Consider the following 12500-nt stretch of genomic DNA (forward strand, 5'->3'; position numbering starts at 1 on the left):
GTGCACAGAAGCGCATGCCTGTGCTCTTTCCTTTCTTTCATGTTTCACATTCTGTGGTGCATCGCTTGCTTATTAACAGGCCTGAGAACAGCTTTCTAAATACGTTCACGCACGCAGTCCCATTTCTGCCCGAACCTGTTGCAGATTCTCATTCCAGATCTTTACAGACTAGTTGGAGGTGAACCTTCTGGAAGTATAGAGTGGTAAGACCGCGGGTTCAAAATAGCCTCGGAATAGCCGAGCGTCACTAAAATCCTGTCCCGAGATCGCCCTCACGAACGGGGTCGCACCTAACGCATGGCAGACGTATCTCTGAGCTCACTCCCCACCTGCATCTGTGAGGATGATGACGAATCATAAGATGGGGGGCTACCGAGCCAACATTTCTCTAATGCGCTCATCCTTCCGTAATAAACAGCCACCCCGGCAGCACGAAGGCTGGATCCATCTGGGGAGCATTTTCTCCGTGTTACTTGCACAATCACGGTAACCCACAGAGCTCAAAAGAAACGTTAGTTGAACGCTATTTCGCTTTTGCCTTAGATAATTTTTTTTTGCGTTTTTTTTGTTTTGTTTTGTTGTTGTTGAGTTTCCATTTTCACGATGAGCTCGTGCAAATAGCGCGAGCATGTTGAGAAACAGTAGCTGGACGCTTTGGACTGTGGAAGTTCTTGGAAGCTCTTGGCCAGAACTCGCTTGGCTGTGTACAATTCCTGCTCTGCCGTCGTCGTCTTCTGACTTCCCGATCTCCGAGAAAGGAAGCGAAATGTTTGGACCAAGGGCAGAGAAACATACTGTTCAAACACCACTAAATGTCAACTTTCTCTCCCCCCCCCGAACTGCTCAAGGCAACTCTCTGGAGCCTCTGTTGAGGAGTTGGGAAACATAGATAGAAGTTAACGCAACACTGCAAACGGGAAAGCCACGCTAATTGGGTCATTCTGTCCCTCACAGTTGTTTAAGAGAAAATTCAGAACGCCTCTATGTCATCCCCCTCTATCTGAGTGATAAACATCATGTACGGAAACATTTTTCCACTAATCCTGACCGAAGCTCTTGGACTTAGTGATGACCACACATGGGCTTTTCCGTAGTCTCTGTAGGGCCCTTTGATCAACCAAACCAGAGCTTCACCACCATATGTACTTCATGGAAAAGGTCTACCTAGCTAAAACGTCATATACATAGTTATGTTTAATATTTATTATGTCATATGTGTGTTCCCTACGTCATGAAACAAAAGTAACGATAAAGTTCCGATGATTTTTCCCCTCAGTTTTTTTCTGTTTTCTCCCTCTGTAGCTGATAACACTCCCGGGCCATTTGTTTTGCTGGAATGCTAGCTATTAGCATGGCCTTCAGAGCATGGTATCTTGGTGTAGTGTCTGAGTGTCTGCCACATGTTGTGCATGCTTTCCGTTCAGTCTGTAGAGGCCTGTACATGGCTGATCTGGGATCAGTTTCCATTGGAACGCGCAGAACACGTGTCCCGGTTAGGGCCCCCCCCCCCCCCCCACCCCCCCCTCCCCCCAAAACACACTGAGAGACACAGATGGAGGGAACGAGTGAGTGGATGAGTGAAAGAGAGAGAGTTGCTCAGTACATTAACTATGTATTACCATGCTTACTGTCGTTTTCTAATTGACTTTTGGAAAATAAATTATTTGTAAATAAAACCGGTTGCACGGTTGTGTTGCCTTTCACAACAGCACATCAGCCGCGGCAGCGATGAAACCAAGTGATATCATTCTTCAGAGAGCGAGAGAGTGAAAGAAACAAAGAGGAGAAAGTAACACACAAACAAAGGAGGAAAAGTGCAACTCCAGTTGAAATGCTTTCTTCTCGTGTTTCACATAAACACACACTCTCTCTCTCTCTCTCCCTCTCTCCACCCCAGAGTACACCCATATGTTTCTATTTAAGGCGTGGAGAGTAGACTGCTCCGATTGGCGTTTTTCATTCCCCCCCTTAATTCCCTCCAACGGCTGCCTAACCCCTTGAATGGGAGGAGAGAGGGGGAGTGAGGGAGAGAGAGAGAGCGAGAGAGAGAGAGAGGGAGGCCTGCTCCCTTTCGTCTGTTTATTTTCCAGAAGAAAAACTCCTCTAGCCTTCCACTCTACAGTCAAATCTCTGACTGTTAGCAGCTCTCTCTCTCTCTTTCTCTCTCTCCCCGTCTCTCTCTTTCTTTTTCCTCCCTTACCTCCATTCCTCCCACTCTACTGCTGTCGGCCGAGTTCACCGCGCTATGGAGCTCCAGCGTCGAGGTGGACCTCCTCTGCAGACTCCCCCTTGAGGGAGAACCGACCCAAGCCGCCCCCCTCCCCCTCTGCCCTCCGTCCCCCCCCCCCCCCCCCCCCCCCCCCCCCCCACCACCACCAGCACCAGCACCGGAGCGTTCTCTCCAACCTCTCGCCCTTGTGACGCGCAGCACCAGCCTCCGGCCTCCCGGCTCGGGTGGGTGGGCGTGTGGGTGGTGCGGTCGGAGCGGGGGGGGGTGGCCGAGCTGCGTCTCTATGGCCTTCCTCTGCAGAGCGTGCACCGTCAGCAGGGGCTACGGCTGCGCTAGGCTTGCGGGCGGAGGCGCGGGGGCGGATGGCGGCGTACGGAGGCCGGCGGGGCCCGGCGGGAAGGTGGCTGACGGCCTGTTTCTTCCCCACCCCGGCAGGCCTGGACGGCGGGGAGCCCATGGTGCTGGAGCAGTACGTGGCTGTGGCCAGCTACGAGCGGCAGGAGAACTCGGAGATCAGCCTGCGGGCCGGCGAGACCGTGGACGTGATCGAGAAGAGCGAGAGCGGTGAGTCTGGACGCACGCACACAGGGACGCGGGACGAACGTGTTCACGCGCCTCAGCTAGTCGCTTTTGTGCTGTCGCGTGTGCCGGGTTGCACACACACACAGCGCTGGTAGTCAGGATGGGAGTCACGGAGTTGTGCGAACTTGCTCGAAGTTCATACATTCTGTGCTGATGAAATCAGGTTTGCAGATTCGAAGTCACTCAAGTTGATTGCTGGGGTTAGTAAGAGTCTGGAGTTAGTAAGAGTCTGATATCGGGTCTTTCAGTGCTTTTCTTCACTCTTTGTCCTCAGGAATCCCTTTCTCACATTCCCCCTCCTCCGTTGCTCCCATGTCCCCCCCCCTGAATTGTACTCTTGGCTCTTGGAGGTGTTGGTAGACCGGTCAGCCCGTCAGTTGGTCAGTCAGCCTGCCTCCACGTCTCCACCCCCACCCCCACCCCCTGGAACGCTGGGCCGGGGGCCAGACTGTTGTCTTTCCCATTAGGAATGTCTTCTAGACAGGCACGATAACTGCCCCCCCCCTCCCCCCCTCTGGGCTGCAGAGCTGGGCCAAGGTTGCACTTCTTGAGCAATGCAAAGCTTGAGATTGACAACACAGAGAGAGAGAGAGAGAGAGAGAGAGAGGGAGAGAGGGTGAGGGGGAGAGAGAGAGAAAGAGATGGAGAGAGTTGGACAGATTTTGCCTAATCAGCATTTTGGATATGATGCAGATGCCAAAAGAACTCAGTCAGTCACCCCCCCCCCCCCCCCCCCCCCCCCTTTCCCAGTGACTGTCATGTTTTCAAACTAGCTTTTAATTTCGGAGTTTAATGTAGGCAGTTCAGCTAATGTCTTCTAATGTGCAAGTGTGTCGAGTGCATTGAGCTTATCAGACACTCTCAGCACTGATGTTTTCTAAGTGTTTTGCACTAAAGCCAGCACGGCTAGGAGCTAGCCTCCTACGGTAGGGTGTGTTTTTACCATTAGACACATTTGAAAGCATTTGTCTTTGTTTCTTCTTTTCTGACTCAGTACAGTAAGCACATTGTTTTTTATGAGGAAATAAAACTCGGGGAAAACCTTTGACCTATGACCACATTTTTTCAGTTCTTTTCCATGTGCTACATGTCTGATGAAATTGGAGTATAAATGTCTGTGAGGGCTTAATTCCGAGAGGTACTTCTAAATCCACATTAATGGAAGCTCTTTTGATGTTGAGATGTTCGACATTTTGAGATGTGTCTAATGCGTTTTGTCACACTTTGTATCTGCACGACTTGGCTGGGAGCTTTCGGTAAATACCTCAGGCACATTACTACATTTTTGCCCCAACGGATATCCAGACACATGCTTGTACCCAACGAGGTTATGATAGTGCCAAAAAAGACAAAAATCAGTGCACATTTGGATGTGACCATGGCGTAGCTGGTCCAAATAAAGATTTTCGAGTAACGTGACTAGCTGTTGAAGGTAATGTCCACCAAGACTGCAAGCTAATCAAGAAAATCTGCCAGTGAAGAAACACGTATTGTGCTCTTTGGGCTTGTCTTTTTTCTATATTGTGATCAAGAGAACCAAGTGTCTACTGGAGGTGGGCTGCAGTCAAATCGAGTGCGTGAATGACGTCATTTGAAGACGTTTTGCCAAGCCAAACAATTATGTGCGCTCCTTTAACAACCCCAGACCTGTATCGCTTCTTTATCCATTTATTGCCACTGCTCAGCTTTCTCTCCGACAGTTCACCCTGGCACTTCGCTCTCACAAATGTGGTAGTGTAATTGAACTTTTCAATAGCTAATTTACGAGCCGAGTCCCTGCTGTAGCCCTCGCACACTTCGCTCCTCCCGTAAGAGTGCGCGTTTCTGCCGAGCCTGCGGTTACAAAGCCCACACCCCCCCCCACCCCACCCCACCCCACCCCTCGCCCCTCCACCCCCGCCGAGCCGGAGCACCAAAAATACCACGCTCAACCGCCGTTTTCTGATTTACTCCGCTGCGTGCGCTCAAACAGGCTCGTCGCGGGACATTTTGAGGATAAATCTCCAAGAACCCTTGCGCCCTGAGGGCCTCGGCCGCCCCTCCCCCATCGGCATCACCACCGGTTCTCAGGAAACCTCGTCCCTCTGTTGTCGCCCCTCGGCCCCTCTTGGTTCCTGTTAGGCTCCAGCTGCTCCGACGCAAATCTGCAGTTGGACCTCGGTAAAGCCGTCAACGTGTCGGAGGAGAGACGGGCCTGGCACGGCTCACGGCTGTCCATCTGGAGTTCTGAGGTCTGCAGCACTACAGTCAAGTAGAAACGAACCAAAAAAAGAAGAATAATAATAAATAAAAGAGGCTTTGCAGTAAGACACGGATGGAAAGATGCACTCCAGAGTTTCAGCTGTCATGTGGAAGCAGCCAGTTCAGCATACCGGCCCGGCACGCCGTCCCAGAATCCCCCTTGGCATCTTCAGCTGTGTGTGAAAGGTGAAGCGAATGTCTGTGACCGCGTGCGCTCAAATGTGCGTCCCCTGACCCATATCAGTCGATCATCGGTACCAGTGACCCCGTCATAAATACGTTAATTTCCGTCTATGCGGGATGGAGATAATTGCATGTCCGCTCTTTGATTGGTTGGTTTGCAGCTGCAGAAAGGCTGATAGGCCTGTGGAATTGCCATTGCAGGAAGTGGTTGGTATGAGAAGTCCTCTTCTTCACTAGCAGGCTAACAGCAGCTGGAGGGGTCATGGCACCAACACCAACCCCAACCCCCACCCCCAAACCAGCACAGCTGGCTTGCTTACAGAAAATATCCAAGCAAGGGTGCGTTCTGAACCGCAGAAAACAAGGCTGAAACCGGACAGGTATGCCTGTGGGCTTTGCGATACTTCAGTGGCATTTTGTCTGCTGTTGTAACCAGACTGAAACTACTGAACTATTTTTAGTTAATGTCAAAGGCTGCTTTGTGATTGTGCACACATTGTCCAACCTCATGTTAAGGTGTGGTCTTCAAGAAGGTTTATGTAGATATTATTTTGGGCTTCACCTATTATTTTACACTAAACCAAACGATCTATATTTAGTATAAAATAATATACAGAGAGTTTGGGGGATAAAGTGTAAATCAGCCGGTCTCTGGGTTCTCCAGTGGAGCGGCGTCCTTGTTTCAAGCGTTCTATTTTCAGATACTTTATCTGCCTTTGAACCAACTGGACCACTACCTTGTCTCAACAGTGCATTACTGTGAACGCAAACGTTCACGTCCAGTATCCCGAGGTCCACGCCCTTCCCCCACTTGCTCTCTCCCGGGTCCAGTCATTTTGAACCCACGCCACCCCCGGCCCACAACTCCCACACGAGTTGCTCCTGATCCCGGTTGGACTGTGTTTGCCTTGGCCCTAGGCCTGCTGGAGATCTGGATGACTGCGACAGCGGGAACCAGTCTAAATCTAGGCCCAAGGAGGTGGAATCCCAGAGACCTGTGTTTTTTTTATTGTTATACAAATGGCGAGTGCAGTGAAGGGGAAGTCACATGACCCACTTCCCGCCCCATGATGCTGCTGCTTTGGTTTGATTGGCTGCCACAGTTGATTGGCATAGCAAATTGTCAGCATGTGTTGGTCCTCTGGTCCATGACGGAAACACAGCCTGGGCAGATTGATTTATGCGGCTCATAAAATTATGGCGTGTACTTTTACAATTTCAAACTTCACTGTTGGTGGGTCTCCTTGCATGCTTTACCAATAGATGTACATACTGTAAATACAGCGTACCTCCGAGTACGTTCATGAATGTTGTGTATCCTGGCCTACTCTTTTTTTTTTTCTTTTTTTGGTTTTTTTTGGTTTTATAGAATAAGAGTCCTATGGTGCATAATGTTTAGTCAACATGGGCCCCCTCCTTGCCTCTTTCTCTTTGATATCACCTTACAGGGGAAGGTCAGTAACAGCTGGAGCCATATACCCTCAAATGAAGCAGCTTCACACTGCTGTGGGATTAGCCGATCTGGCTTCGGCCTTCCATCTCCTGACTGAGAGAAGCGCTAAAACTGACCCCAGATCAGCGCAAAAAAAAAAAAGCAATGAGTACCATCACCCTTATATAGAGCTCACAAACATGGGTGCCTTGTATGAGAGATTGAATGGTGGTACGTAAGGGAACGTACTGCACTAATACTGAGTGGCACTCCAGAAACTCCACTGGTCTTTGCTTTCATGAAGAAAAAAGCTTTGATGTGTCTGATCTGTGGTCTGTGTGCCCATGATATTTTCATGTGTGGGAGCTGACAGTTACAAGAATGAATCGTTTCGCAGCCAGAGCGATTCAGCAGCCTTTGGTCGTAATGGGTCTCTCAAAAGAGTTGTGGCTTATTATGCAATGAATTATTGGTCTTAGACTGATATAAGACAAGCTGTAGAGGACATTGATGTCATAGCTTCTAAAGATTGGAATACAAATCTTGTTGCTAAGTGAGGTCTTGGCTTGGCACTTAGCGTATCCTGACAAAAATAATTTCCCACAGAAACTTGTCGATGGCTAGGCTGCCGTGCCTGCTAGGCTGCCGTGCCTGCTAGGCAGTGAAGCTGGATTTGATCTCCCTGTTGCAGTCAATCAGTCCACTGTGTTTTGAAAGCTTACATTAACGCATGTGGTCACAGTGCGTATCATGACTTGAGTGCCAGTTTTGGAACAGCATCATGCAGCTGACCACTGCACACACTGAATAATTTATGTATGGGTTCTTTGCTAGCTATACTGTATATCCATATATTCATACTCTTTGCGTGTGTGTGTATAGCAACGTCCTTTTCCTGCTGTGGAATCAGAAAGTGAGTGCTCCCCCCCCCTTGTATTTTATATGGGGGAGAATATCACTTTGAAGTCTATCCAAATATCTGCACACTCTGTGTCACTCCCCTAGCACCCCCCCCCCCCCCCCCCGTCTCTCTCTCGTTCTGTCTCTAGCTCTCTTATGTCTCTGTCTCTCTCCTCTCCTAGTACCAGTCTCCTATTGTGCATGCCTGATACTATTACTGTTGTGTTTTTGGCTAGCTTGGTTCTGTCCATAAGAATTGCATTTTTTTTCCATTAAGCAGAAAAATGCAAGCAGGTTTTGTAAAATGAAATAGTTCTCTGCACCTGTGGACTGTTTAAAGATTAATTGCAAACAGGAAACAAACACTTGTAAGTTTTCTTCTAAAGACATTCTCATAGTGAGAGAATGTTGGTGTGTATGCAAACGTGTGTGTGTCTGTCTGTCTGTCTGTGTGTGTGTGTGTGTGTGTGTGTGTGTGTGTGTGTGTGTGTGTGTGTGTGTGTCTGTGTCTGTGTGTGTGTGTGTCTTTTCAGATGGCCTTCAATGTGCTTCCAACTAGCCACCCATTACTGTACTGTGTGCTGATGTGAAGCTTTTGAACAGCTGTTACACTTTTCAAAAGTCTGAGCTGTTTGAAGTAATGAAGGATAGCACTATGTTTGCCCTAAGCCTTAGCGTGAAACCCACCTCTGCAGTGTGTGTCCATCCACAGGACACACCCAGCAGGAACAGGCAGACAGTGAGTCAGCCCAAAAGTGGTTTATTTGCTGTTCTGGGAGATGGATGGATGAGGCTAAAGATAAATACCAGCTTTGCTGAATATTGTTCTGGTCTATTGTGGCATTTAAAACTTGTTGCCCTTGAATCTTAACCAATAGATCGCTGCTTCCTGGTGTCACTTTTCAGCCACTGTTGATGGGTACATAAAATCTGCCCCAGTGCTGTTTTCCATCTGTGTGTGTGCCTGTGTTTACCAGCTCAATCTGAGCCAACGGACGGCAGATGTAGGCGCGACGAGCCGCATTACTCAGTGGTGTTTGTCTGAGGAAACGTCTGCATGTCGGGGCCTAGCATATATATGGTCATCTGCTATAAACATTTTAAATCCACACGTGCACGCACACACGAGCCTCTGACCTATTTTCGCAGGGCGTGTGTGATGTACAGCCGTATGGTTACCATGCGCAGCTCGCCAAGGGAATCTTTTTCAGAGGCACACCATCATGTCCAGATTTATTGGCCTGTTTTGCACCTGAAGTTAAGCTCCATCCCTGCAAAAATGTCGTTTGGACCTTTTCAAATTTTTCAAGCGAAACGACTTTGACAGCTAAGCCTGTGTGTTCTTGACCTGTGGCGATTGTAATCTGCTTTTTTTTTGTCTCTCTAGAGGATTTTTGGTATCTTCATTTAGAGCTACTGTCTAAAAGCGTCAGCTTCAGATGAGCGCTGCAGACAGACGTGTGTTAACGGTGTCTGGACCCCCTCAGCTGACCGCACACTGCTTAGCTTTGCCTTCTTTAACCCTGTAGCTTCACCTTGAATATCTTTCAAGGTTTTTTCTTTTCGGCCAACTGTTAGCTTTACGGCAACACATGGTTTTTAGCTCCAGAGCTAGCCACAAATTCTGACAGGAATAAAAAATTCTCTCTCTCTCTCTCTCTCTCTCTCTCTCCGTCTCTCTCCCCAACTGTAATCTACTCTTTTTCCTGTCATCTCAGGTCATGCTCGGAGCTCTTGCGCATATCACGTTAGCCTCTTAAGCAACGGGGCTGGAGCCGGTTAGCGTAATTCAACACATTCCGCCTGCTGCTAGCACTATCTTTTTGAGTTTTTCACATTAGCACGGCGGAAATTCGCTGCCAGAGAGCTGGACCGGCGCGGTCAGGCCTCGGAGCGGGCCCTACAGACCGTCTCCTAGTAACTGCCGCGCAAGGTTCTGCGCAAGGGCTGCCGGTGACCCTCAGAAGGCTGCCCGCCGCTGCCCAGCACGGTGAATGGTGCCATTGAGATAGCCGCGCGGAGAACAGTGCCCACTGCATTTTGATCTGAATTGACCCTCTGTGCTAGTCATAGAGGGAGTAGACAGGTACACTGTATCTCATTTAAATGGAGTAGGGGGCAGTGGGGACTGTCTTCACACACACACACACACACACACACACACACACACACACACACACACACACACACACACACACACACACTATCAGGGTGGCATAGGTTTCAATTGGTCACTTGTGCTTCTGCAAAAGCTGAGTCTTGTGAATTAAGATGATTTTTATATGAACAGTTATGTGTATATTCTCTCTCTCTCTCTCTCTCTCTCTCTCTCTCTCTCTGATGTTCTGGGTGGTCTCTGGGAGTACAGAATCCTCATTAACACACGGACTGTAAACTTATATTACATATTTCATATCTGTAACCAGATCGTCTGTAGATTCAATGATCTCAAACTTGAAGGTGGATGCCATGCTGACGTAGTGTTGATATTTTCTAAATGCTTTTTGTCCACTGGTGAGTTGGAATATAACGTAAAACCCCAACCTACATTTTCCAGACCCCCACAGAGATGTTTTCAACCAAACACATCCCAGATAATGCATACGCCATGCATAAAACACTGCAAGAAGTTGGAATAACTTTGCTAAACTCATAATTACACACCAAGCTTTACCCAGCTATAAAAGGAAATTTTTTTTTCCAGTCGGAATGTTGGATACAGCTGGAGTTTCCGTGTCAGTGGGGTTTCCAGAACTTTCCGACTGTCAGCGTTTGTATGTGGCGTGGTGATCGAGTTCATTTGAATTTTGCATGTGTGTGTGACTTTAGTCTGCTCTGACCACTTGCAGCAGTGACAGCTATAGGCTGACTTCACTGTTTGGACTGAACACTGGTTACATGGGCTACATTAGTACGCTTAACGACCTGACACCGTGTGTACATAAACATATAATCAGGTGACACAGCTGCAGTTATGCGGTCGTTGATGATCATGGTTCACTACCAGCCAGTTACCGAGGCAGTGTCACTGTTGTAGCCCTGGCAACAATCTGCCTATTGCATGTTGACACACAAGTACGATTTCCCACACCTGGATGCGCGCGCGCACACACACACACACACACACACACACACACACACACCTTTCCTCCTGTTTTGGTGGAGTTATGTCAGCTTTCCAAGTGTGTTCCTGATGAAGTGTTGAAGAATTTTAATCAGTGACCTGATAAAAATTGCAGCTGCTTGTTTAGTCAGCTCCGCCCCCTTGATGTTCTTGACGGACAGAACCATCTCTACGTAGAGCCCCGCCCTCATGCCTTAAACACCTGGTGGAGCGGGGGGGGGGGCTGATGTAGAGGGTGGAAGATGTTGTTTGTGCGCTGTACGGGTGCCGACATGCGCACAACCTGTTCGTATAGCTTAGGTTTGCCTGGTGCACAGTGTAATGCAAACACACTGGAATCTCACACACTGTAAAATGGTCCGTTGTCAGGACGGCGTACTCTGTGTCTGCCATGGGTTGGCTGGTCTTCTGTTCCATGCATTAGCTGTGGAAAATCATTCTTTCAACCCAGACCTTTAATTATCATTTGCAGATTGACCAGTTTTTATGGACCATGGCATTGGGAAAAATTGCTTATATACGTTTTCTCCCCCTCTCTCTCCCCGCGCGTGTATGTGTGTGTGTGTGTGTGTGTGTGTGTGTGTGTGTGTGTGTGTGTGTAGGCTGGTGGTTCGTCAGTACAGTGGAAGAACAGGGTTGGGTTCCAGCCACATATCTGGACGCTCAGACAGGCACCAGAGACGATTTAGACCTGGGCACGTCTAGATCGGGAGAGGGTAAGACACACACACACACACACACACAGTTTGGTAACCATCGCTCATAAAGCCTTGGCTACCCTCTGTCCTGCCTTCATCCAGTTGTACCCTGCGGGGGAGTTGCGGGACACCCGTCTCTGTGTTCCTCCTTTCCCAGTGTTGCCAGAGTTGAGGAAAAGCAGCTCCACATCACACTCAACAACTCTGGCCTGCTGAACACATAACAGAGGCTGTACAAACCCACCATTGGCATTCAGCAGGCCCCAGGAGAGATACACACACACACACACACACACACACACACACTGGCACACACATTCATCCCTTATCTTCACACACCCATGAACGTGATAGAAACTGATTTCTGGCCAACACACAAACAATAAATTCCACCCCCTGAACTTGAGTGGAGAATAGATTTTTTTTTAGACAAAACCCTCTTGGGTCATCCATGAGCCAAATGTCCAGTCGCTCTCTCTTGGGAGGCAGGATTTCATCGTGGTCATGTTTCTTTGAGCCACCCCTTGCTCTATTTCAGGGTATCATGGTTGAAGGCATGTTAAAGAGTGTCTCTGAATGCGATGAGCTCCAGGGAATGGAAGAAGTGGCTAATGTGATTTGTGGTGTATGATGGAGAACCACTAGCTAACGCTAATCTTTATTAGACTGGAGGCAGAATGGATGCAGATAATACACACACACACACACACACACACACACACACACACACACACACACACACACACACACATACACACACATGTAATTATGTGACGTGGTGTGTAGCTGTGTGGCACACACACAATCAAAAATACATGCACATAGATACACACACAAATACACAACTCTCTCAAGAGCCACATTATTTCTGTCTTTCTGCATTCAGTCATAGGAACAGACAGAATGAGCTTTACTGAGGGTTATCTGACCCTATAGGGGAGTCTTGCAAAACACACATGAACACACACACACACACACACACACACACACACACACACACACACACACACACACACGCGCACGCACACACGCTCATGGTGTGGTTGCGTTTTACTATTTTGACATTTGCAGTTGCTGCTGAAGAACCCTGAAACACTCACTGTGGCACTG

General features: G+C 48.6%; 1 protein-coding gene across 6 annotated transcripts in view; it reads left to right on the plus strand.

Annotated features, from left to right (window-relative positions):
- sh3pxd2aa (SH3 and PX domains 2Aa) overlaps window positions 1-12500 on the plus strand; it is an 82787-nt gene that overhangs the window by 54285 nt on the left and 16002 nt on the right. For all 6 annotated transcript variants that reach the window (XM_076982907.1, XM_076982903.1, XM_076982908.1 and 3 more), the window contains 2 exons: window positions 2666-2794; window positions 11295-11408. In XM_076982907.1, the coding sequence (XP_076839022.1) occupies window positions 2666-2794; window positions 11295-11408 (243 nt within the window). The remainder of the gene's footprint in view (window positions 1-2665; window positions 2795-11294; window positions 11409-12500) is intronic.

This window comes from Brachyhypopomus gauderio, chromosome 20 (genome assembly GCF_052324685.1).
Source record: "Brachyhypopomus gauderio isolate BG-103 chromosome 20, BGAUD_0.2, whole genome shotgun sequence".
NCBI lineage: Eukaryota > Metazoa > Chordata > Actinopteri > Gymnotiformes > Hypopomidae > Brachyhypopomus > Brachyhypopomus gauderio.